Here is a 27,375-nt window from a genome sequence, read left to right on the forward strand (position 1 = left end):
GGCTTTAAAAGTCAAACAGCCTTTCGTTAACTGGGGAAGGCTGGCAGCGGACGTGTTTTATCTACAGTCACAATATTAATAAGAAATACCAAAGCGCTTGCTATAAAATGCTATTTTCTTTATGTCCATGTACATTCTCAGTCATCGAGGTCATAAAAATCCAGAAATTGAATCGGGCCAACTAGGCTTCTTCTTTGTTGAATTTGCTGTTTGTGTTTTACAAAATCACTCAAAACTGAGCACCGATTTCTGTGTCAATAAGAAACACTTTGACGGTTGCAGTTTAAAATTCCATTTTATTTTTCAAATTGTGCAAAAAAAAAAATATAAAACCCATTTACAGTATACATGCCTGTATAAAAACAAGTAAAACAGAGAATTGAAACACAGTCACGCATTCTTTTCATGACTTTGCTGCTGCTGAAAAAAAAAAGACAATAATAATAATAATACCATTATTTACAATTCCCATAACTTTACAAAACCAATCATATACTTCCCATTACATCTGCGGTATATTTAAGATTGGACAGCCAAGGATAGCAAAAGGATTGAGGTAGAATAAAGAAATAGACTGAAGAGATTTTTGTTAGTGGCCGTACAATAAAATTTTAGAACAATATTTACTCGTCTTAAGGGCTGATTAGCCCGGTTTGCGGTTTTGTCTTTTTTTTTTTGTCCGTTTGCACACATTTCTCACATGAAATGAAATGTAGATTATTACCAAAGCGTGTGAAGTGATGACTTTGATTTTGATAGTGAACATTAAACTTTCCACACTTGCAATTATGGCCCACGTGTCAACACACGAAATGATTCTGAAACCGAAATGTGACACATTCATCGGTCTCGGGTGGGGGGCGGGGGAGGGAAAACGTTATTTTCACTGGAAATAAAGGAAGAAGTATAAATGCCATGAAATGTAACCACGATATTGCCAACACGCCGACAAGCTATGAGCAGGAGTGGGGAAGTATAGCAAAAGGAGACAATAAGATTCTTTTTAAAAAGTTAATATGGTGCTTCTTTCAATTATGTACACGCTGATTAAATAAAGTGTGATCAGTATACATTCCTGCGTATGAAAAAAAATAATAATAACACCAATGTAAACATAAACACTTTCATAGACCCAGCACCAGCTGTTCAATACTTCATAATTTACAACACTCACACGTGAAGCCTTTCCAAAGGATTTCTTCTCAAAGTGGGGAAAAGTGAGGACTTCCTTGATTTACTTAAAGGGGGGAAAGAGTCCATGACTGTGTGTGTGGGGGGTGGGGGTCGGGGTGGGGCCCTCGGCTTCCGCCAAAGGCACGTGAATGGTCTTGGTGTCAAACCTGTAAGCGCTTCCTGCTCCTCGAGAGCAGCCGGACGCCTCACTCCCTCACGGCAAAGACGCGGAAGGAGCCTCCCTCCGTGTTGCTCTTGCTGCAAGAAAGGTTACGATGATTTAGCAAGATGGAAAAATAACGGGGCGGAACGGTGGGGCAGCTGTACAGCGCTGGCCTCGCGGTTCTGAGGACTGGGGTTCAAATCCACCTGTGTGGGGATTTGCATGTTCTCCCCGTGCCTCTGTAGGTTTCTCCGGGCACTCTGGTTTACTCTCACGTCCCAAAAACACGCGACATTAATTGGACAATCTAAATTGCCCCAAGGTGTGATTGTGAGTGCGGCTGTTTGTCTCGATGGGCCATGCGATTGGCTGGCAACTGGTTCAGGGTCTGCAAAATCCCAGCTCCACCTTAAATTCTTCTGATTTTGGCGGCTCCAGTCAAACCCACCAGCATTCGCGATTAGTCGATCGTTCGGCCTCAGTGCGGGCCTCCATCTTTTTAATTGTTCCTCCGTCTGCTCCCTGCTTTTACTGCAGATCACAATATCATCTGCGAACATCACGGTCCAATGGGATTCCAATCTAACCTCGTCTGTCAGCCTATCCATTACTACCGCAAACAGGAAGGGGCTCAGGGCGGAACCCTGATGCACTCCCACCTCCACCTTAAATTCTTCTGACACACCTACGGCACATCTCACCGCTGTTCTGCTGCCCTCATACATTTCCTGTACTATTGTAAGATATTTCTCCACCACACCAGACTTGCGTATGCAGTACCACAGTTCCTCCCTTGGTACTCTGTTATAGGCTTTCCCTACATCTACAAAGATACATCTAGATATATTAATCGTACTGTACTGTAAGCTGCCATATTGCTGACCTCGGCTCCAGCCTTTTATTGACCCTGGACCTCCTAGCCCGACCGCACGAGCGGAGGCGTTTTACACTTTCATTGTAGTCAAGACTGGTCAGATTTTTTTTTTTTTTTTTTGGACCACTCAGCACTTTGCACACTCAATTGAAATGCCAGGCTATAAAGTAAGCAAAGATCCCATGTGTGGCCCGTCCGCACAGCCGACCGCACCATTACTCTTACAACAGCGCTGGCCACAAAGGGCCTCCCTCGCCTACTTTTGCACCATCTGAGCCGGCCACAGCGATGTGAGAAACATGGCGCACTCTCAAGCCGTCCGCTTGAAGCGCACATAAACGCGGCTACGGTGCAAAGAATAAATTTCTTTCTCACAGATCTCAATTTTGAGTCGTATCCAATGAGTTTTGGCCGGACATTAGCACGGTTGCGGAAGAAGATAAATATTATGTTTGATCTGATTTTAAAATGGACTTTGATTTGATTTTGAGACTCGTCCAGCGCGTGGGACGATCCTGGCCGCAAGTCAGGCCTCCGCGTGCAGTGTCAGGTCTTTAAACTGAAAGAGGTTTCTCTAAGCCCGCTTCCAAACGTGCGCCACAATCTGTTCGGCAGATCTGATGTTTGGTTCAAGCAAAGCAATTTAGTACATTTTCAATAAAACAAAGCAACAAAAGGCTGATTTATGAACTAACTCAACTCGGGATGAAGCTCCAGAACATTTTTAGAATCAATTACGATTCTCAACTGGTGTGTCCGGACTCAAAAGCAGGGTCCACCTCGGACAGGTAGTAAAAGAAAAATTGTAGGAAGTGCTCGATTGATGACAGCTCTGATTAACAACTTACTGTATTTCATTGGATTGTTTTATATTCACGGATTTTCTTACAATTACCGTGTTGACTGCAATGCTGACTTTACGACTTGGTGGTTGGCTTGCACTCAATTTGGAGAAAAAGATTTTAACAGGCAACTTGTGGAAGAATATTTTTGCAGATACGCATTGAAAAAGGTAATGCTACGTTTATTCATTCGTATGTCGAACATTTCTGTTGGGGGCTTTCCTTAAAAGAAGAGATCAGTGCTGACAAGATAGAGGTGAAATTGACACTTTCCACAGTTCCACTTCCACGTGCAAGCTCCACACTGGCATGGCCGAGATTTGAACAGTTTGGTGGCTATATTTTTTTGTGTAATATTTTAGTTTACTCTATTTATACACTTACAGTTGTCGTGTTAAACTTTATCGCGTTAACAAGGTCCACAACTTTTCCCAAAATGAAGGTGCTCAACTAACTTCAACATAATTCCAAGGTACCACAAGAAGGTGGGGTGGCAAAACAATACTTTTCTGTTTTGCTCCCCCACCCCTCCAAAAGTTTTATAGTAGCCAAAAGATACCAAAAGTCCTACTTGTGTTGATATCGAGCTCCTCAACTCACTTCAACACAGTTACATAGCACCAAAATGCCCCAAGATAGCCGGAAAGCAATACTGCAATTACTTTGGCCCAAGAACAAAAGGAGCGAAAAGATGAGTTTTTCCAGTGAACAACAGATGATAATACCCGCACCCCCCCAATTTGCAAATGCCATAACTACAAATTACAACTACAGTGGTGCCTCGGTTTTCGAACGTCACTGTTTTTGTACAAATCGGTTTTCAAACGAAAATTTTGAGATTATTTTTGGTTTGGTTTTCGAACGAAAATCGGCATTCGAACACCCCGACCAGCTGACCCACAACGATTTATTATTGTGCTTTCGAACGCACCCCCGAAAAAAACGGAAACGACGTAACGCGCACGACCAAAGTATGGCATGAGGAAATCGAAGATCAGCACCATTCTGAAACACAAGGATGCCCTCAAAGCAAGTGATGTTGCCAAAGGAGGAACCGTGTTGACCAAGCAGAGGCCACGGATCTCGGAGGAAGTCGAAAAGTTGATTATTTATTCCTGCGCTAAATGGAGTGACCATTTTCCATAATTTTGTAGAACTCCATCACCCTAACAAAGCAGAATGTCGCAGAGCCCTGCAAAATTTCAATGACGTTGTTATGAGCCACTTCAGAAAAGTGCTCAAAAGATGGCAGAAACAGTCTACATTAGATTCTTTCTTTGTTAAAAAGGGGCGAGTCACCCCCACCGAAGACTTTTGAAACAGTTGTTTTGCATTGCTTTATTCTTTTGTTGTTAAATTTTTTGCACATGTTACGTACTGTCTGTGCAAATAAAAAACTATCTGTTTTTTCCACCCCTCTTTATTGCTTCTTCTGCGCTTTTGTTAAGAAAAAAGGTTTACAAGTCAATGCACTCCCAGCATAGCATACTCTACTACTAAAGCATGCATTTTAAGCAAAAGATTTCTTAAATGATTTAATTAGTATTTAAACTACACATGTATTTCTACTATGCAGTTTATTATCAGGAAAAGCTATAAAAAAAAAAAACCTCTTTAAAAAACAATTTTTTAGGTCTGGAACGCATTGTTTCATTTTCCATTCATTGTAATGGGAAAACACGCTACGGTTTTCAAACGTTTCACTTTTCAACAAACCTTCTGGAACGGATTGTGGTCGAGAACCGAGGCACCACACGATCCAAACAAACAATCTTCACCAAATCTTCCCTTTTGCATTATTGTTGGATATGCACCATTTTCTAGATAATACGTTATTCTTTGGCCCAAGAAGTCGTTTCTGCGATAACAAATGAAAAGATTACCTTTCGGACTGGATTCCGTTTTTCAGCACACCAACATAATTCTTTCTCTTGTCCAGAGGCAGGACATCCACAAAGCCCCCGTCAGGTGGGATCACCCCTGCATGGATGGCCGCCTTACAAATACTGGAGCTCTGAAAAGAGACACAGGGTACAGTTTGGCGGCACGTCCAGAGCTTTCCGTTTCTTTTTGAGGAACGGCCCTGCGGAGACATCCCAAGGTACATTTACTACACAGTGCTTGTGTGTCAGACTGTTGACTTGTAACGGGACTGACAGTCCAGGTGTCTCTCGGGAGCTGTGATGTGCAGCCAGCTGGACGTCATCAGAGGCGAAGTTCGTACAAGGTGAAAGCCTATTCAACTTCACGTAGACGTTACGTGCCAGTGCCGGTGCTAACTCAACACGTTGACTCATGAAGGTGACGTGAATTCTTGCACATCACTGTTTAGTCTGCTTTACGGGGAAGCAATCCACTTTCAACACGGCTTAGAAGCGCTTGCAGTCTTCGTGAACGAACCGGTCTTCCTGAAAACGTGTGTTTTTTCCTGTACAGGAGGTTGTCGGAGAGAACTAACACTGAACGCAATCTTGATCGTGAGCCTCATTGTTCCGGTCTGGTGCAACTTTGGTACCTTAAGAGAGTGAGGGGATGCAGTAACTTCAAAAGGTAAGAGGGCGATACTGTTTAGAGGTTTAAAAAATGAATTGTAAAAATGTAGAGGGACCAAGTGAGGTCAGGGGAGAATCAGAGTTTTGTGCTCCCTATTAGTCGCTCCGGTTAATGGCTGAGGAGCAGAATTTTCAGCTGACTAGAGAAGACTTAAACCTCCTCCGTTCCAGCGTTGGATATAATGGCATAAAACACAACAGACAAAATTTTCTAACATTTGGAAAAGACCATGACCATTACTTTTTTTTTTTTTTTTTTAAACAAAGTCTAGTCTTGACCATATATAGAGCTTGTGCACGTGACATCACCATTTTCACGCCGCCATATTGCCGGTCAAACAGAGCTGCTCGAGACTGTGGGAGACACTTAACCAGAGGAGAATATTTACAATACCCGAGACCTGTTCTGCTGTCGGGTGTCACAACAGACGAGACAAATATTCAAAGAGATCATTCTATGCAATACCAGGTGGAAAGACCAGAAAAGATTGATTGATTTCGGCAATTAAATGTGATGGATGGTGCCCAACCAAATACACACGACTGTGTAGCGATCACTTCATTTCAGGTACGAATTATTCTTCTCAATCTCAAATTACCAAGAAGAATTTATAATGCCAAATTGGCCCATTTGAGAACAATGTGTATGAAAAAAAAAACGTCTGTCGCAGAGGTTTACGGAGGGTAAGTGTGGCCGCAATTGCTTCCGTGTACGTTCCGTGGAGACGACGACGTCTTCTTTTTTTTTTCCCCTCCCCAATCATAGTAAATGAATGCGAGTTTGTGTAAAACCAGGGCTCGTTTATTTAAATATTGGTATTTGTATTGAATACTAGCTGAAAAGATCGATGGATTCCAGCTCCGAACACACTTCCGCGTTCACAAGCCGTCAAAACCGTCACTATGTGGGACTTATTCCTGATGAGAACAGATCTAGCAACTAAGTATACGTATGCGTACAGACTTTCTAAGCTTTCAAAGTTTTCTGTGTAAATCTCAACGACTTACTCACCAGATCCGTGTATAGATGCAGTTGTCCAAGACAAGCGGAAGCCAATTAACAGTTCAATTTCTTATCGGTGAAAACATTGACTTCGGCATTAAATATGGGTCCTCTATGCCAAGCGTCTCTCATTTTTCCACGTACCTTCGTTTATTTTCACCTTCTAAATGCCTGACGTATCGGACAAGACTCTGGGCGTCGCGCTACAAGACATATTTTCTTGTCGTCTCCAATCGACTTAGCATTGAGAAATGCTTAGTTCGACCGGCAATATGGCGACGTAAACCAAAGTCATGTGATTTTATGACGTAGGTGGACGAGCTCTATTGGCATTGCATCTTATGTTAATGCTTTTCTTTCATCTCTCCATTTCTAAAGTTCTAACTTGCATGCTGATCCACTTTCACAATGTTTTGTAAAAGAGCAAGTAGACGTCCCTCAAGGTTTATGCCCAAGTACACCAATTATTTGACTTCAAGGTGACTGTTTGTATTGTTCCTATCTACAGACAAACAGTTCTATTCATGTTCTTTAAAGAGCCAGCCTCAGGCATCAAAACATTGATTTTATGTGTATCCCTCCTGCCACATACCATAACCTTTAATCCATCTATAATGTATTTCCAAAAAGCTCATCACTTACGTCTGTGTAAATGCTGTTGCCAATCACAGGTGACCAATAAGAGGGTTGACTCTTGCAGTCAGAAGGACAGAAGACTCTGGAAAAGTAATCAGACATCTGTGTCAAAATGAATCTTAAAATGTCAGTATGACTCATTTACCCATATTTTCCGCACTATAAGGCACATTGCATTATCGTGCGCACTTTCAATGACTGGCCTATTCTGAAACTTATTTCACATATAAGGCGCACCGCATTATAAGGCGCATAGAATAGACGCTACAATAGAGGGTGGGGTTACGTAATGCATCCATTAGATGGAGCTGCAATAAAGGCTCAATATTGATCCATTTATAAAGCGCACCGGATTATAAGGCTCACCGTCGCCTTTTTAGAATATTAAAGGCTTTTCGGTGCACCTTACAGTGCGGAAATACGGTAATTGGAATAATAATGAAAGTTTACAGGATATGTTGGGTTCACCCAATTATATTTCTAATAGCCCTTGGGCAAAATGCACACAGATGGACTCGTTTAAATTATAGTTACATAACTGTCGCTGTAGTGAAAAGTGGTTGCAAATGATTATTTAAAATACCAAATATCTCTTGAGCAGTCCTTTAGATGAGCAAATTGTAGAACAAAAAAAAGTTTTAAAGCAGCTTTTGTGGTATCATTTTGTTGATACACCTGTCTTGCACTTGTATTGTTTTATTGTGGACATATTTTAAACAGTATTATAATAGATGGTAAGCTAAAGTCTCACTATCCTTATTACTAAAGCTTTATAGCCAGCTACAGAAAGAGGGAAAAAAGTGAGCAACATGGCTCAGCAGAAATGTTAAAATTATAAAGCTAATTGCTCTGACCATGGGTTAATTAAGGTTAGTAAAGTTGGTAAGTTTGACTTCAAGTTATTCATACCACAAACCTTAGATTGCTGAGTTGGATGAATTGAGTCATATTTGTGTTTTATTTTATTGTTTTTATTGAAAAAAATTAGAAAATGAAAATAAAAATAATAAATAAAAGTCCATCAATTTTGGAATGATCCACAAGTAGACCAGGCAAAGCTAAAAGCTTATTCGTGCATGCTTTAGGGCGTGTATGTGATGAGTCACCTTGGGCAATGTGAAAGGGGCTTTTTGAAGGGGCAGATTTCAGCCACTGTCGTGTAGCAGTCAATATTGGTTTCTGTTCCAGATGAACAAAAAAAATACAAAAGACACATTATTCACGTTATCTTACCGAGCGAAAATACACGTCGTCATCTTATGTTAGAGAAATTGTCTTACCTTGAACTTTGGCCATCATAAAGGCATTTCCTGCCTTATATTTACTGTGAAAGACAATCAATATTTTTAGAAACTTTAAAAATCAAACCATATCGCGACCTAAAATATACCCACGAATACGTTACCTGAAAGACTCAATGGAATTTTTCGTGGCTTTGACAAAGAAGGGAACCTTTGCTTCCATCCGTGTGATGTCGACAAGTCCGCCGTTGTTGTCGATTGCGCCAAAGTGGATGGCAGCCCGGCAAATACTCGATTGCTGTCGAACAATCAAAAACACTTTCTTTAGCCACTGTTAATTAATAGAAAATTGTTTTATTGCTGTCCAGAAACCCGACTCACCACATCATAGTAGAGTGTTCCCCAAACCTTTCCTTTCCTGTTCATGCAGTTAGACGGACACTTATATCTGAAAAGCCGTAAAAAAGAGTCACTTGGTGAACAGACGCACGTCCAATAGTTATGAACAAATCTGTGCTGCATAAAAAAATTAAAGCTTCGCAATTATAATGTTCATTTTCGACTAATAATAATAATACCTGTTGCAGGTTACTCCTCTGCACTTGTCACGCAGTCTGGTCTCACATTTGATGCTCTGAGCTTTAAAAACACGACGTGCGAAATTCAGTGATGTCAAACAATATAACAATATAAAGTATAGTATTCTAATACCTACCTAGGTAATTGTTGCTTGGATTTCTTGAGGATGGGCTGCTTGGCGTGGACGGCTTGGACACCGGTCTCCTCGGAGTGGAGGGTTTGGGTTTGGGCGCAGGTTTGGCGGTTGTGCGTGGCACGACGGGCACCTGGGGCTTCTCCACCTCGTTCATGTCCTCCGTTTCGGCGCGCTGGGCGTCTAACATTGGATGCAAAGTCCAGTCAGGTCGTCAGGTTAGGGAATACAGTGGAACCTCAGTCCAAAGTCTGAACACAGCATCGCCGTAACACAGCAAGTGCCTCTGCCCCCATGCCTTTTTTTCAGTACAGTACGTGTAAGTTCAGTTGAATGTAAATTATTTGTACAACACACTCTGGTGTGCGCACCAGCGGGCAGAAAAAAAACAGATGATGTAGTAATATTGGTCAGTTTGCATCGAGGATAATGTATATATGTCTGTGGCTATTGCTACATTGTCTGTCTACATGTAATGCACCACTTGATTTCAACTATCCGTCGTATAAAGGTTTGCAACACAGCGACACTGATCTAATTAGTCCGTCCATCCATCCATCCATCCATCCATCCATCCATCCATCCATTTTCTTAGCCGCTTATCCTCAGAGGGGTCGCGGGAGTGCTGGAGCCTGTCCCAGCTGTCAACGGGAAGGAGGGAGCGTACACCCTTAACTGGTTGCCAGCCAATCGCAGGGCACAGTTAACCCGTCTATGGCATTTTGGATTGTCTGTAGGGCTGAAGCTGGTGGACTTTTCATTCATTCATTCATGCATTTACTGCACTTGTATTCAGCAAAGCTACGAGGTTGTTTCAAACACGTGTAATCCTTGTTGGTTTCCATTTAGTTGGACAGTAAACTTCAACTGGGAGTGCCAAGCCCGTTTTATGAAGAATCGTCAACTATGTGGCAAACATCCTCTTGCTGTGAAGTGAGTCGAGTGTGTTGGTGCCATCGAAGTGCTTGTTGTGTCAAATTTGTGCATGCAAGTCAAAGCAAAAATCAGACGCATGAGCCTGTTCAAACGTTCTGTACTATATACTTTTTACGACTTAAAACATCTAACTTATGATGAACGCTTTGGTAGTATGCTAGTTTATTTTAATATTAGTAATGATGATTTTAAGCTGTACTTGGTGTGGAAAAGTTTGGGAAAAAAACTGCCGTAGCGAATCCCTCATATTTAACTGGAATATAACATTGTTTATGTTTTACCTTTGTAACACAAATTATTTCTGCATCCTCCGCCGTAGCTGGGCGGGCACTGGGAGCAAGGCCGGCCATTTTTGTACGGAGCCTCCCCGATCCAGTTGCCCCTGTAGGAACACAAGGCACACATGTCGACCGAGGGTTAAAAACCCGCCAGCGTCACTTTGTTTGCCGCTCTTATAACGACTTTAACACTATTCGCCTGCGGTCAGCACTCCTAAGAGGCTAATAAAAGCCCTCCTCGTTGTCTCTAAACGGAATGGAAACAAGCCCTTCGTTTTCTTTCCCAGTGCTTCATTATCGGTTCTATTTTCTGACTTCTGGAGGAATTCGAGTGGCCCCAAAATGTCATTCAGCGGGTCAAGCAGACAGCTTTTGAGTACGGGCGTTCGGAACGTGCAAGTTCGCTGCCAGGTCTTCGGGGATTGGGGGAAAAAAAAAATGCGAGTGAAGAGCAAAGGTGTCACTTCTGGAATCTTTAGTCTTACTTTGGGGAGTAGTTGCACACGAGGTAGACGGCGTTCTCCCATGTTTCCCCCCACACGTTCATCCTCGGACACACGTGCACGGCGCAGCCAACTCTGCTCGTGGTGGCCCAAACCACCTGTGAAGAAAGAAAAAAAAAAAAAGTAAGCTCAATGTTCTGAATGAATGAATGAATGAAGACACGTCTAATGGGTTCACTTATAAAACCTCCTGCCTAATTTTCCAAGCCGTCTTTCAGGTCAGTGGATCATTCCAGAGGAAGCGAGCAGACATTCGGTCGCTATTGACGAGACCGGTGGGACACAGCGGCGTTGCCAGCCTGTTTTTCTGCCCCCGTCAGACGCTCATCACGTGCTAACACGACGTCGCCCTCCGGGATGTTATCCCAATCACCCTCATCAACCGAATGGAAAAGCAGTCACGCTCTAATATTTTACTCGGAAGCGTCCAAGGTAAAATAAAACACCTTATTAAACGGAAAACTGCTGCAGCCGTACTAATGATGAATGATGTGTCATTTGAAGGGGAATACGACACTGCAGGTTCCAAAACCCCTCCTGCTTTTTCTTCCCTTTCCTTTAAAACGTGCGTGCGCTCCCTCCTAGGAATGTTCATCTTTTTTCTTCGTAGAGACGTTTCGAGGCCACTGGAAGCAATGAGTCAGCACGCAGACTCGTTTGATGCGTGCCGCGACGTAAACCGAGCGGCCTCTGTCGATTTAAGGAGTATTGTCCGGTGGTGGGAAGGAACGAAATGCTAATACTTAATTACTCTGCACTGTAATCTCATAGATTTTTTATTTATGCATCTGTAATATGCTTGCGTATAGTGGTGGCTTTTGATATCAATTGAATTTGTTCTTGTAACTCAAAACGTATCTCAAATCATCTTTCCACATTGAAATGCATGGAAATGTCATTAATCCGTTCAGCCGCTCCTAAAGAGATATTGGACTGTTAAATAAATCTGTACTATATAAAAAGATAGAGTTATGACATAATTAAATAGAGTGTAAAGAAATGAAAATTTTTAACACAACTCAGTAAACATTGTTACAGCTTTTTAGGTTGTGCACAGTTTGGCCACCATATAGTTATCCATCACCTCTACTTTGTAAGCCACAGTAATATTGGTCAAATATATGACTATAATTATTATTATATTTTTTTATCTACATGTTCAGCTGTTTTATTTGGGTCCAAATATCCGTTGACAGAGTTTAGGGTAAAGTTGTGTGTGTGTTGTTTTAAATGCATGTGTGATTTTCTTTGTTTTGCTTTGTTTATTTTGACAGTGAAATTCAAATATGGCAGCAGCAAACAACTTGAAGCCTCTTAGTTGAGGAATTGTTTACGATCTGGCAAACCGCTGCTTGTCGTGAGCTGGGCTGACTTCCACCATACGGGACTCGAATAAATTTGGCTTCAAAGCAAAAAATTGGCTGAACGATGGCGCGTATCTCGAAAAACTCGGGTCTCGCGTAGCTCAAAGTACAACTGTGTTTTTCTGGCAACCTTTTACTTTTAGCCCCTACTTTTGAAAACAGTTAACTGTACTTACAACTCATTACTTTGATTAAGATATTGAGGTCTTATAAGGAAGTGGAAAGAAAGAGGCAGCGCAACAACATGGAGGAACATAAACAAGAGAGCATTAACGATGACAGCGACAGATTAGATGGAAGATATTCCCCATCTTCTGCCTTATGTAAAAATTATTTGCGGTTACCAACTAAATGAATTGTTTGTAGCCAATGCACTGTCTTGTGCCTGTTTGAAAACCAAAAGCTTCTGGCGTGCAAAAACCCGTCTAATCTATAAATACATACAATTATTAGCAGTTTGTACTGTATCACAGTGCTTAGTGATTTAGCATTTTTTTTTGTGCCACAGTTCACGATGTTAGCAACAGTTTGCAAACAAGTTGTTTTGGAGGCATAAAGTCGAGCCAATGCTAACTGGGGCTTAATTTAAAAAAAAAAAAAAATACAACTTGATTTTTTTTAAAGCCTATTTGTTGTTGTAATTAGTGGAAGTCCTGCACATGTTTTTCTTCAACAAGCCTGGCGATCTCAAATTGTGTTTGTAGTTTCAGAGTTGTGGACTTTCAATTTGCTAGTTAACTCACTTCAGCTATTGTGATTTATTTATTTTTTTTACTTAAAGTCTCATGTCTGTTCTTTTTTTCTTTTAACTAAGTACAATACATGTATACATATTTTTTTTAAGTATATATATGCTTACATTTGAGAGGCAGGAAACAAATGGACAACGTTCGGATGCTCAGTGCAAACAGTACACCCCCCACCCCCCTTTCCCCTTCCCCTTCCCCCTCGCTGCAGCATCTTTGGAAGAATCCAGGTCAAGCATGGCGGGATGGGCGCGAATGACTACCAGATGGCCCTGGTCGGATTTCAGATTGAGGGGCAGGGGGAGGAGTCCGGATGTTTCTGTAAACACAGTCTGAGCAGCTTCAAAGTAAACTAAGAAGGGAAGATTTCCTCCAAAAGTAGCTATTCAATACTTCTATTTAAAAAAAAAAAAAAATGGGTTACAGAACCTTCAAAATCAGATTTGATGACCTGGCAAAGCATATATGTAGTACTTTTTCCCCATTAGGCAATGGGGCACAAATAATTGTGCACCACAAATTCTGCCTGGCAACGAAAGGCTCTGAAAGCATGTGCCGTGACCAGGAAAAATAATTCTGCTGGTCTATGTTGCCATACCTGCTCCCTGCTAGTTTCATAATAAATCCTTTATCGTAATCCTAATACATAATGAGAAATGCCATAGACGGGCTTATGAATAGCATCAAAGTGGAGATGTTATACCACTTTAAGGAAGACATATTTGAAACCAATTGAAACAATCACAATTGTACATGGACTATCTAACTATATATATATATAGGTGTATATTCTTTATCCTCTGCAAAAATAGCCATGATTACTTTAGATTACTGAGTCACTTGAATACAGTTGTTTTTAGGGAAGGGCAGCTAGAACAGATTAATGGCAATCCCATTCATTTCAATGGGGAAACATGATTTCAGATAAGACTTTTCTGAGTCACGCGCGGGGGTCACAGAATATATTACACGTGCATCTCAAGGCACCACTGTCAATATTTTGTGCACTGTAGAAATGCACTGAATCTCCCCATGTTTTGTTTCTAGTATTTTGGTCAACAGAATTAGCAACGACAGGAGCAAATGATGATGAACAACCCTCAGAAAAACAAAAACCAATTTTCATTCTCATTACGTTGTAGTATGCAACTGTGTAGTTCTGCTTTGCCTGCTCCTTATGCCTTTTTCGAAGCGCTCTTCTATTTGTTTCGCCTTGAAGCACTTCACAAAAAGCTCTTGTGTCTAAGTTCTCCTCTCACCTGGGTGTAGTGGGTGCACATGGGCCCGGAGCAGCGCTCGGGACACCAGGGGTTGCACTCGTGAGGGTAGGGGTAGGTGTAGTCTTTCACCTCGTCGTACCAGGACTGAACGTGGAAGGCGGGCGAACGGTATCTGAACACACACGCACAAAAACGGTTCAGTCAAACAGCAGCAGGTGCTACATGAGCCTTTCAGCACCTCTTCCCCTCCATTACATGGTTAATTAATAACAGCGACAAAGAATCAAAGCGAACTGAACACGGCCCAAATGCCTGACAAATCGGTAGTGTAAACATGTCTTTTTAGGGTATTGAAGAGAGCACATCGCGATGGGGGCAGAGCAAAGGGAGCGGAAAGAAAGGAGTCCTCATTGGGTGTGCTGGCATGGGAAGAAAAGAAGAGGGAAGGGGGAGAGGGGAGGGAATGAACGGCTCGGTGAGAATCGGAGCAGATTCCTGGAAGGGTACCTGCTGCGATAGCAGGCCTCTGTCATACACAGAGGCCTACTGTGGACACACACACAAAACAATAAATAATCAACCCCTGCATATTCGCTGTACAGACAAAAATAATCATTGCGCCTACGGCGCTGGACCCCTAGTTCAATTTCTTTTGGGGCCTGTTCATCCCAGAGGTGTTTGGCGAGGTTGAGGTCAAGGTTCTGTGGAAGTTCTTCCACACCAAACTCATTCAAGTCAAGTCCTTTGCTTTGCCCTGCACACCAGGAACAGGAAGAGGCATATAGTTTTCTGAATAAGTCAGATTTAAAACCCCTACAAAATGAAAAAAAGCCATTTTCTTCCTTGTATCCGGGTTTGGTTTGGGTCACAGGGGCAGAAGCTTCAGCGGAGAAGCCCACATTTCCCTCTCCCCAGCCACTTCGTTCAGCTCTTCCAGAGGGATTCTGAGGTCTTCCCAGGACAGCCAGAAGACAAAGTCCCTCCAGCGTGTCCAGGGGGTGCCGACCCACCTCATCTGGCTCCTCTCGATGCAGAGGAGGGGCCCCACTCGGAACCCCTCTCGGGTGACTGAACTTCTCACGCTATCGCTAAGGGATTGCCTGGACATCCTGCAGAGTCAGCTCATTTTCAGTCAGTGATTATGTTCCGACCCACACTTCATGACCGGTTACCACAGGCTTTGGGATCTTAGGTCTAACTACTATCAATAAAAAATACCTATCATCCCAAGTTTTTTTTTTTTTTTTGTCAACAACTGGATGAAAGACTAGCAAATTGAAGTTAAAGAGCGACGGGACCTCAGCCAAAAGCGATGCAGAATTAGCAGCATTTCTGCACAACGTATGTCTATCATCTGATTGAGATTTTTTATAAATTGTACCTTCCGAAATATAACTTATCCAACCCTCAAAAATTAGCGTTAGCATAACGCTCCATTACAAAACACTCATGCCACCACCGGAGCAACTGTCGGCTCTTTACAGTGCTAATGCTATCTTAATTTTGTTAGCATTACTATTTTGTTTGAACTGGATATTAGTGAAGTCAGGCTAAATTCAAAATCTTGCTCACACTCTTAACACTCCAAGCATTCCCTTTTATTAACTTGTGCTGACCAATACTTGTTTTCCACAAAATGTGCGGTACAACTGGCCCTGACCGACACAGCTCGGAAAAATTCCTCTTGGATGAAACGAAGCAGCGAGGAGAATGTAGTACAACAGCCGTTAACTGGTTTTCCACTGATACAACGGATAGCCCCTGACAACATGTACATGCTAAAAACCAAAGACCTTGATAAATTCATTTTAAAGACAGATTACCACAGTTTGGCAGAATTTTGGCCTGAGTTATTGTGCCCTTTGGGAAGAGGAGAGAAAAAAAAACAAAAAACATGAATGACAGCGTGTGGTAGAGGCGGCCAGTAGTGGAGACAGGGGGGAGAAAAAAATATTTGCAATTGGCAATATTTTCACCGGGTCTCGGCCAGACAGGCCTGTCGACAACACTTAAGTGATTGCCAGTGACTGTCTATGTGAAATGAGTTACCGGCAGATGTCGTTAGCGACATTGTCTGTACGTAAGCCAAACACACACACACTCCGCCGGGTCGTGCGTGAGGAGGAAGGACTCAATGATATATTCCAATTGCTACAATTTAGAAGCAAATTTTGAAAATGAGGTTAAATCCACATCATTAGAACTAATTTCCACATAATTTGACCACTCAGATTTTGTACTTTATGATTAAAAATAAAATTGCGCTCCCGTCTGAAAATGTCACAACCGCAACACGGACAATATCTACTGTAAATCCGGAACCAAAGCGGTCCGAAGAAGACGTCGATCCGGCCGGTCTCACCTTCCCCAGTGGACTGCCAGGTTCTGCCCGATGGACATGAGCAGGTCCTGAGGTCCGTGATCCCACTGACACACTTCGGCCCAGTGGGTGGCAGACCTCTCCAGCTCGTCGTCCCACACCTGCGGACATTCACGGCATCCACTTAGAAGCGCGGCCATCGGAACGTAGCGTGCGAGTTCAGTTGGGCTGACTTGACTTAAATACCTTTAAATGTTGTTAAAGTGCCACTGTCATGAAATGCATGAGTTTTAATATGTTAATAATAAAAAAAAAAACAGCAACCAGTATGGACCCATCCGTTTTTTCACCACAAAAAAGGATTTTGACGTAGATGGCTTCTTGTAACTCCCGCCATGAAAATCCTTTTGAGGGATTTGATTTTGACAAGAAACAGGAAGTGACGTTCAGGGCAGTAGCGCACTCAAGCTTTGTTGCATTGCTGGATATTGCCCGAACACTCGGGAGGATGGATTAATCCTTCATAAGTTTCCAAGAGACCCGGTTTGTCGTGAAAAACGGATTGCACGGGTGCAAAGGACGAGAACTTCGTGGGTTCCAAATGACAGGTAGGTGTGAATAGAGCTACTAAAAAAAAAAAAAACAATAGTTGGTGGTGGTGGAGGTGGGGGGGGGGGGTAATCCTTTCAAAACGTAACAAAAGATCCGCGTCCGGAAGTCAGAGGTGTTAATGTGTTGATATGCCAGTCGGCGCCGTGTCCGCCAATCACTGCTTTGGCCAAGCTGGCTCATACATACTGTCTGTGAGTCTGTTGTTAGTTAGAAGTGATCCGCATATCATCTCAGTATGGCTCGAGACAAAAAGGTATTATTGCCCCGGACACTTCACTCGATTGTGAGATGTTCTCTTCTTTGAAAAGAGCTTCCGTGTCCATAGTAGGGGCTACAGCGTGTTTTCAATTGCGAACGTTCGGAGTGACATGACGGGCGGTAGATGAAGCCAACATGGCGACCACTTGGATATATCGAATGAGACTTCCGCAACTTTGCGCACGGATGACGCTTTCTCCGCTAATATTTATTTTTTCGTATAGACATTGAAGTGAATCATGTTATATGTATTTTTCATTTTAATATCTATTTTAGAATATTCATAGGGATGACAATTGGGGTTTAATGGAAAGATTATGACAACGCAGTGCACTAGTAAAACAACTAGGGTTCACTAGTAATATTTTCCCACTATGGCCTTCCACTTCTGTAAGACATTTTTGCACACTAGTAGGAAAACTGACATACTAGGACAACTACATGCTATTGATGCGGCCAAGCTGCCAGTGGCCATTTTGGTTCCCCTAAAAGGTTAGTAGTGGATGACATGGCAATTAGTTGGGCCAAATAGTATTAGTAATGCAACACAGATATTTACTGGTTTACTTTGTGTACTTGTTGAGTTAAAAGTGACTATTAGTGGGAAAAAATGTCACTAGTAACATTACTTTACTAGTGTGCCTTCATCATTCTACTAGTTGTTATAAAGCTAGTTACTTACAACTGTACCAGAGGCGCTAACTAATGGAACACCTACGTTACTAGTGGGGCAAAAGTGTGCACTAGTTTAAATAGAACTGCAAGCTGGTACTACTACTGTACTTAGGGCATAATGTTGTACTAATTAAATAGACAGTCATGCACCAGTTGATCTTTGAGTGCTCCTAGTATGTGATACATCACAGGTGTCAAACTCAAGGCGCGTGGGCCAGATCCAGCCCACGAAATGATTTTATGTGGTTCGCGAAGGCGAATTATGTGTGCCAACTTCCATGGTTCCTGTTATAATCTGTACAAAAATTTTAAATCGTCATATCATAAATGATAACATTGAGATATTGCAAGCATTTTTTGGCTTACCAAACATCAACAATAGTTGGAAAAACCCATTACCCTTGATTTTTTTATTCCAAAACTAGTTCATAAATTTCATGTGTAAATATGATCAGGCAAAAAAAGGCCCTCTGAAGGAAACCGTAACTACAATATGGCCCATGACAAAAATGAGTGATACAGGGTAGCAAGTACAATTTTATGACACTTGCTGTACTAGTAGCACAGAGATCTCGACTAGTGCAGAGTTTTGCCTCACTATTACCATGTAGCTGTCCTACTAGGATGCCAAAGTTGCCGTATTAGTGTGCAGAAATGCCATTCATTCATGTAACGGGGTAGCGGCAAAAACCGTAACTCGTAAACCAGTTCTTCGGCCCCTCAAGTCACGCTACTAGTGCACTGAATTGTCTTCCAAAGGAGCACAAGGAGGATCCCAGCACATGGACTGCACACTGGACTTCGAGGATATCGCCATAAACGCTCAAACGGCTTTCCGTTGCAGGGACGACACCTTACTCGGAGAAACTTCTCAGTAAGTTTCCAGACTTTTGGTGGTCGCACGCGCACGTACGCGCGCACACTCCCTAACCTTCAAGGTGTCCCAACAACAATAATTCCTCGACTTTGCCCGCTCCGGTGCCACGCAGGCGGCTAACAAGCTTCCCCCTCCCCTCGCTTGTCTTCTCCAGCTTGAAGCAGGTAGACTGCACAAAGTCAGCATTCTTATCCGGCTTGTTAAAAAGAAACACACAACGCAGCAGGCTAGTAATAAGTCTGCCGTTATGACTGCATCTTTCCAGCTGAGAGAAGGCCTACTCTTTTTTTTTTTTTTTTTTTTTTGCTTTAGCAGCACTTTGTAACGGCATTTTAACCCTTGCACGTCGTTCATTTTCCACGCACTCATGCACGATTACATTAATTGTAGGTCGTGCCAATTTTTTTTTATCCCCTGTACCACAGCCGTCAAACTCGCGGCCCGGGGGCTACATCTGGCCCACCGCATGATTTTATGTGGCCCGCGGAGGCAAATCATGTGTATCAACTTCCATGTTTTTTTTTTTCCCCCAAATCTATACCAAAATTTCAAATTGCCCCATCATAGATGATAACGGCGGCATAGTGGCTCAGTTGGTAAAGTGTTGGCCTCACAGTTCTAAGGTCCCGGGTTCAATCCCGGACCCGCCTGTGTGGAGTTTGCATGTTCTCCCCGTGCCTGCATGGGTTTCCTCCGGGCACTCCGGTTTAACATTAATTGAACACTCTAAATTGCCCCTAGGTGTGATTGTGAGTGCGACTGTTTGTCTCTATGTGCCCTGCGGTTGGCTGGCAACCGGTTCAGGGTGTACCCCGCCTCCTGCCCTGCCATTAACAGCTGGGATAGGCATCAGCATTCCCCGCAACCCTGGTGAGGATAAGCGGCGAAGAAAATGGATGGATGGATAATTGATAACGTTGAGATATTACAGACATTTTCGTGTTACCAACAGCAACAGTTGGAAAACCCCATTACCCTTGATTTCTGATTCCAAAACTAGTTCGTAAATTTCATGTGTAACTATGATGAGGTGGTTCACGATTTTTATGGTTTCACAGCCTTAACGCCCCTTTGAGGGAAACCGCAAGTACAATGTGTTGTGACCAAAACTGCACCATGGCCAAGAGGGGTGTGGCCTGTCCATCGCTCCGAGGGGTTTCATCTCTGACACCTGTCGCCGGTCACAGCTGTTTCACGTGAGGCACTGTGATTAGACAATGCATTTAAGTTGGAGTTTTGTCACTTCGTTGAGCATGTTTTCGTGTATCCAGGGTTACTCCGCCACTGCGCCATTATAGTCCAGTTACGCTTTTGGTTATGCTCTTTAGTTGACTCATAGTTATCAGACATTGTTTCTTGTGTTTTGGATCCTGCCTTCTTGGACTGTGCACAACTTTCGTTTATAATAAAACTCACTGAACATCATGTCCTGGTCTTGGAGTCCTGGATTTGGGTCCGCCCGTGCACCGGCGACAAAAATGAGTTTGACACCCCTGCTCTACACTAAACACTAAACATTTTCAAAAGGTTCATACTACAATAGTTATAGCATGTGTGATCATTCTCATGCTTTTTTTACTCCTTCACTGTTCTGGTACTGATTCTGGTATGTGTTTCTGTGGGAACTTGCAAAACTTTGACTGTCACCACAATTTTCGCCGATTTAACACCCAATAAATCCAAATTCATTGAAGCCGACACAGAACAGCCTCAGTGTTCACGAAATTTACCTCACCTGTACAATAGAATACCATCCATTCATTTTCTGAACCGCTTATCCTCACAAGGGTCACAGGAGTGCTGGAGCCAATCCCAGCTATAATCGGGCAGGAGGCGGGGTACACCCTGAACTGGTGGTCAGCCAATCGCAGGGCACATAGAGACAGACGACTGTCGCACTCACAATCACACCTAGGGGCAATTTCGCTCTAACTAGTGGTCTACGGTGCCGGCTATTTTTAAATGATTTTTGGAAAAGTCGTCGAATTTATAGGCGAAAAAATGTCTTTTAAGCAACGTCTTGCGCGCCTCACCATGTACTCCATGTCGGCCGCACTGGGGTACACCGACCCCCTCAGCTTGTTGTGCAGCTGGAGGATCTCCTCCCGGTCCGACCAGCGGATGGCACGTCTGCTCCGGCCGCCGCTTCCATTTTGGCCGGTGTTGTTGCGACCCGCTCCTTCGTCCTCGTAGCGACTCAACAGCTGCCTGATCTCCCGGGAATCGGGCAGGAAGAGAGACGCCGAGCTTCCGAGCCAGGAGAGCAGCAGGAGGGAGAGGAGGGGGATGAAGGCCATTGTTGACACGAAGACGATTGAACGCGGCGCTGCGGTTTTTATATGTGGAGGGAGCTGGTCCTGACACAACCTGCAGGGAGGGAACATTTCATCAGGTTCTTCCTGTCATAGGAGAGTACAGATTACGACAGCTGACTGATCACACAGATGTTCTGAAGACTTCCTCTTGCTTCAGACTGCATCACAATATGACAAAGTACTACTAAGCTGTATGTGTGTAAGGTAACAACAAAATAATAACCACAAATGTTGTCAATGCATTATTGACTCATAGTCGTCCCGTCATCGCGGGCATGAGCAGAACTGTGAAATGACTTTTTTTCTTAAAAAACACAAATGAGATCAGTATTTCTCCTGGAATGATGACACCGCTGTCCACCTCAGATGCTAAAAGAACGATTTTCTGATGCATCATTCACTTCCAGGTCAAGATAAACCATTTTTCAAGGCAAAAGCAGAGCTCAAATCGAAAATATTTGTCCGAATATGGTAAATTTCATTTTTTCCCCCGCACACAAATTCATACTTTTGATTTCTGTCCCTCAATCTTCTATTTTGATGCATTTTTGACCAATGTAAAGAGTTGAAAACAGCTTGAAAAACAAATCTTTTGGACATGTGAACTTTATGGGAAGTGATGCAAAATTCCGCTTCTTTTCTCACTATTTGGCATTGTGTTGCCATGGAAACAATAGAAACCCTGTTTTGGTAAAACGGATAACACTCATGCTTCAATGCAGAAGGAACTGGTCAACCATGAAGGTGAGTTTGAATGCGGTACTTATTTGGGACATGCGAGGATTTTGCCCCACAGCAATGATATAATACATGTATAAGCCCAATACTCTACCATAATTGAACGTATTCAGAAATCACGAAAAGAATATTTTTAGAACGCACCATCCTATCTTCCATCGATCCATTATCTAGCGCTTTTCTGGGTCGGGTCGCGGGGGAAGTTGCTTCAGCAGGGATACCCAGACTTCCCTTTCCCCAGCCACTTCTTCTAGTTCTTCCGGAGGGATCCCGAGGCGTTCCCAAGCCAGCCGAGAGACATAGTATCTCCAGCGTGTCCTGGGTCCTTTTCGGGGTCTCTTTCCGGTGGGACATACCCGGAACACCTCACCAGGGAGGCGTCCGGGAGGCATCCGGATCAGATGCCCCGGCCACTTCCTCTGGCTTTGCTCAAAGGGGAGGAGTAGCGGCTCGACACTGAGCTCCTCTTGGATGACTGAGCTTCTCACCCAATCTCTAAGGGGGGAGCCGGACACCCTGCAGAGGAAACTCATTTCGGCCACTTGAATCCGGGATCTTGTTCTTTCGGTCATGACCCTCAGCTCGTGCCTGCAGGTGAGGATAGGAACGTAGACCGACTGGTAAATTGAGAGCTTCGCCTTTCCACTTAGCTCCCTCTTCACCACAACGGACCGATACAAAGTCCGCATCACTCCAGACGCTGCACCGATCTGTCTGTCGATCTCCCGCTCCATTCTCCCCTCACTCGTGAACAAGACCCAAAGATACTTGAACTCCTCCACTTGGGTAAGGATCTCATCATCGACCCGAAGAGGGCACGCCGCCCTTTTCCGACTGAAGACCATAGTCTCGGATTTGGAGGTGCTGATTCTCATCCCAGCCACTTCACACTCGGCTGAGAATCGCTCCATCCTATCTTTTTATTGAAATTGTAATAGTAAAAAAGTAACATTTGATTTTTTTGCGTGCCCTACAACCAGGAACTTTTGTTCTATGGTGACACTATGATTCATGGCATGTATTCATGTACGCATTTGTGATGGAAGAACTGATTTTGACGGCCACAGATGAGGATTTTCCTTCCCCCAGACTGCAAGACTAGCTCAAACTGTTTTTGCGCAAACTTGCTGCCAAGAAAGTTCTCATTTTCTTCCGAGATGTAACAACGCCTTACTTTTGTTATCCAACTTGAACCAAAGATGCTTTATTCAAGTGTGGCACCTGTTCTTACTTTCCTCACCTTCACAATTTCTTCCTTAATCTTTTGAGGTGAAGGCTGACGATTAATTGGATAATCTCAATTATTTGATTATTGAATGATTATACTTCGATAAATTCCAAAGCAAAAGCTTTTTACACTAAGGTTTGCAGAGATCCGCTTTCCACAAGGAGGCTATGTTGAATTAAGTTGATTTTAACGATGGTGAGCTAGTACAAAAAAAAAACGGAGAATGCGCCAAATTTAGTACCTTTTCACACTTCAGATAATCACAGCACAAATACTGTACATCTTGTGCCGCTAGCTAAATGCGCTATGGCCACCTAGCGGCAGCATAAGACAGGGCATATACTTTATGAGAGGTTCAGAGCTGTTACAGAGGATAAAGAAAATGTGACTGTGAGTACAACTATATTGTGCGTCTTATGTACAATTGCTGCACTATTTGTTTCGCAGAATAGAGTTCAGAGCACCACAATATACAGTTGATGCTGTTTAGCGTTAGCATTAAGCTAGTGGATTTAAAGGCTAACCTATGTGATTGTTTTCAATACAGATGGTGTAATTCATGTTTAGTTTGACAGTAACCTTCGACCGGGAGAGGAAATAAACAGCTTGAAGCCTCTTTTTGGAGGAACTGATCTTTAATTTTAAAATGCCCAAATGCTGCTTGTTGTGAAATGAGTCGAGGCACTGCCAACAGACAGCCTCCTCTCTCCCAAAAAAAAAAACTCAGAAGTTGAGTCACTCGTATCTCAAGGAACCACAGTACAGGCGGATTTTATTGCTACAGTCAAGTATTGGATCTCATTTCGTGGCTATAATGTTGTGGCCAGTGATTGAAAGATTTAATGCTGAACAAGAGGGAGGACTTGTTCAAATAAAGCGAGAAAGGTGCAGCGGGTCCGTGCGAACCGGGAGGAAAATAAACACGGGTTCTCGCTCGCACCGCTTCGTTCCTTTATCCTTGAATCCCTTCACCTCCTTCCCTCTGGCTGGAGAGAGGCGGCTTGAGGTCTGGCACCGGCGCTGTGTCAACACGCCGTGCCAGCGCTGGCCCAGCTGAGCCAGGCACCAGGCATCAGGCACCACACCCTCCCGCCGCTGCTCGCACTCAACCGAGAGCAGCTTCTCTGCCTGCGCCCTTCTCACGGCTCTCCTGAATTTTAGACCAGAGTGACAAGACTCGGATGCATACTGCAGCCTCATGGAGGCCGGCCTCTTGGGAACTCTCTGAAGGGGGGTGTGGTGGGGGGGGCTGACCTTTACTTCACCTCAGCACCGTGTTTACATGTCGATCCCACTTTTCTGTCCTTGAGCTACTTCCCCAAAGAACACCAACATATTTCATCCGATATGTTGTGTGACACTGTGCAGTAATGTTACAGATTAAATACATTATGGATAATGTATATTCAGCATATCAAATTTTAAAAAGTGTGGCCCCGCCTCCTACCTGCCCTGAACTGGTTGCCAGCCAATCGCAGGGCACATTCGCATCTATGGGCAATTTGTAATCTCCAATGACTGCATTTTTGGGGGGGATGTGGGAGGAAACTGGAGAGCCCGGAGAAAACCCATAAAAGCACAGGACCCACATGGAAACTCCACACAGGTGGGGTCGGGATTTGAACCCAGATCCTCCGAACTGCGAGGACAACGCCCTAACCAGTCTGCGACCAATTTGCAAGTTATGTGGATAACAAATGTTATTACGTGCTTTGATTTTATTTAGTCAAACACTGCCGAATGGAATTTTACAAATGAAAACAAAAACTATTTATAAAAATAATTTGGGATGTCAGAAAGTATAAATGTCAAAAGATGGATTTGTTAAATTCAAAATAGCCTTTGAATAAATCAAATGATTCATATTTAAATGTTACATGCAACCACACAATTTGTCTTCGACTGCCAATTCCACATGAATATGTTTTTGTCTTGTCACAGAATATATCAAGTCGAGTATTAACACCTGTTTATGAATGTGTAACTGCTTGGCATACATTGACGTACAACTTGTTGAATTGTGTTGGGGGTTTTTTTGGTGGTGGTGGTGGGGCTGGGGGGAATGTCAAATCCACAAGGTGAAGCACCTCCGCCCCCCCCTCCAATTTTGAGGATGTGGTTTTCAGCGGAAAAGGTTTGGGCAACCCTGTAGAGGACACTGCTTGGATTATTGTCTATATATGCCCCTCAATCTGTCCTCATTGTTCAAATTACTTTCATCCAATAATAAACAAAATATTATGCACATTTCATACAGTGTACAGTACATTCAGTGTATTATAATACATTTTATCAATATATCAATGACTGAAGATTATACTTCTGACTTTCCACTAACTACTACTGAGCATAATTAAATTTTCCTCATAAATCTACCACAAAACAACATCTTGATCCTTGTTTTCGTTCCATCAATAAATCTATCTCCAGTATTCCACACTTTTTCAGGCAAGGAACCTTATTTAGTACCACCAGGCTCACAACTGCAGACTTTCTCTAAGCTTTATCCATCCATCCATTAATTTTCATTACCGCTTATCCTCACGAGGGTCGCGGGAAGTACAGGAGCCTATCCCAGCTGTCAACGGGCAGGAGGCGGGCCACACCCTGAACTGGTTGCCGGCCAATCGCAGGGCACATCGAGACAAACAGTCGCACTCACAATCACACCGAGGGACAATTTAGGGTGTCCAATTAATGTTGCATGTTTTTGGGATGTGGGAGGAAACCGGAGTGCCCGGAGAAAACCCACGCGGGCACGGGGAGAACATGCAAACTCCACAGAGGCGGGGCCGGGATTGAACCCAGGTCCTCAGAACTGTGAGGCCAACGCTTTACCAGCTGACCCACCGTGCCGCCCCAAAATAAAATAAGTATTATTATAAGTATTGTAATCAGACCACAGCAAACCACTTAACGCAACCGGGATAAGCCACAGCAGAGTTTGATAATAATGCCATTTATTGCTTTCCTTTACAACTTGTCTAGTTCAGAGTCAAACAAATTAGAGCCTTGTTAGTTCACCAGTCAATCAAAATGATTGATAAGGATGTACCATAATTACATAAGTGTGGAAAAAGTCGCTAAGTCACATTTTAGCGCTCAAACATTCGCCTAGGATTAAAATGCTGGATTTTCATAGATTTCAATGGGGATTGATGGGAGGCTGCAGAGCGCCTCATTGCACATTCATCATCACTCAACTTCCGTAAATACATAAATGGAATACACCAAACTGATATGATGAAGAAAAAAAACAAAACTAGTGTCATCTCACCTCCTCTGCTCGTCTTCTTTCAGTATTCACTTGCTTTGAGGGTTGTCTTGTATTTCCGTGTGAGGAGCCGCTGCGAGTTGTCTGCACGCAGGATGTGCGTCTGCAGTCGGAGCAGCTCAGGGTGAGCCTTATATAGAGAAAGGACCCCTCAGGATCAGAGGAGGGGAAAGGAAGAAGGGGGGAAAAGAACCCCCCCCCCCTCCCCCACGCCAGCCTCCCTGAAATGTTCCTGGCTAAGCGTGGACGCAAGCAGCAGCGGCAGCAGCTTCGCGTCAGGAGGGAAAACTACAAATAATGTTAATCATCACACTGACAGATGAGTCCAGCAGCTGGATCGGCGGCCCGGAGTGGAGCTTGGCTGGCTGGCTGGCTGCTGCTGCTGCTGCTGCTGCTCACATGTGCGCGTCTGCAACCGCTTGACAAAGCCTGCGCGCGCACAAATAATTTTACTCTTCAAATTCGGGACCAGCGGTGCAAACAAAGTGTCGGCTGTGGCGTTAGAGTATTGAATTAAGGCGACTGCAGTCGGCGGTGTCGGCGCGTGTTTTGAGTACCGCCACAGCCGTATCGGTCAGCCCCATGGGTGTTTCTCGACATTTTTTTAAATGAATCCCAGCACCCTAAAAACCTCCGATCCTAGAAACGCTCCATATGAACATGGATACGATTCCGGTGCCGATTATTTTGTCGAATCAGAGTACCAAATCGGTTGAGGGCCCAGAGCTCAGTGGTTTGGTCAACCAGGGGTCGTGAGTTTGTATCTCACTGGGGCCTCCACATCCCGAGAGGGGTTGCGTCAGGAAGGGCATCCGGCATAAAAACTGTGCCAAAT

General features: G+C 43.5%; 1 protein-coding gene across 1 annotated transcript; it reads right to left on the minus strand.

Annotated features, from left to right (window-relative positions):
- Window positions 1–283: 283 nt before the first annotated feature.
- On the minus strand, window positions 284–26,669 carry crispld2 (cysteine-rich secretory protein LCCL domain containing 2). The gene is made up of 15 exons (XM_061814665.1): window positions 26,544–26,669; window positions 21,019–21,352; window positions 16,606–16,724; window positions 14,283–14,415; window positions 10,896–11,011; window positions 10,414–10,514; window positions 9,200–9,379; window positions 9,063–9,123; window positions 8,866–8,932; window positions 8,649–8,782; window positions 8,524–8,567; window positions 8,350–8,422; window positions 7,250–7,325; window positions 4,936–5,066; window positions 284–1,431 (listed from the first exon to the last, which is right to left on the minus strand). The coding sequence occupies exons 2-15, from the start codon at window positions 21,280–21,282 to the stop codon at window positions 1,380–1,382; spliced, it is 1,551 nt and encodes a 516-aa protein (XP_061670649.1). The 5' UTR covers window positions 21,283–21,352; window positions 26,544–26,669; the 3' UTR covers window positions 284–1,379.
- Between the last annotated feature and the right edge of the window lie 706 nt (window positions 26,670–27,375).

This window comes from Syngnathoides biaculeatus, chromosome 3 (genome assembly GCF_019802595.1).
Source record: "Syngnathoides biaculeatus isolate LvHL_M chromosome 3, ASM1980259v1, whole genome shotgun sequence".
NCBI classification, from domain to species: Eukaryota; Metazoa; Chordata; class Actinopteri; order Syngnathiformes; family Syngnathidae; genus Syngnathoides; species Syngnathoides biaculeatus.

What these genes read in the sequence shown, in the direction of transcription:
- crispld2 (XM_061814665.1), bottom strand. Translation starts at nt 21,282, where the DNA reads ATGGCCTTCATCCCCCTCCTCTCCCTCCTGCTGCTCTCCTGGCTCGGA. An exon ending in CGGCCGACATGGAGTACATG is followed by an intron (nt 16,725 to 21,018) that starts GTGAGGCGCGCA and finishes GAATGTCCGCAG; the next exon opens with GTGTGGGACGACGAGCTGGA. An exon ending in GCAACAGCATTTACACAGAC is followed by an intron (nt 5,067 to 7,249) that starts GTAAGTGATGAG and finishes GTCTCTTTTCAG; the next exon opens with AGCTCCAGTATTTGTAAGGC.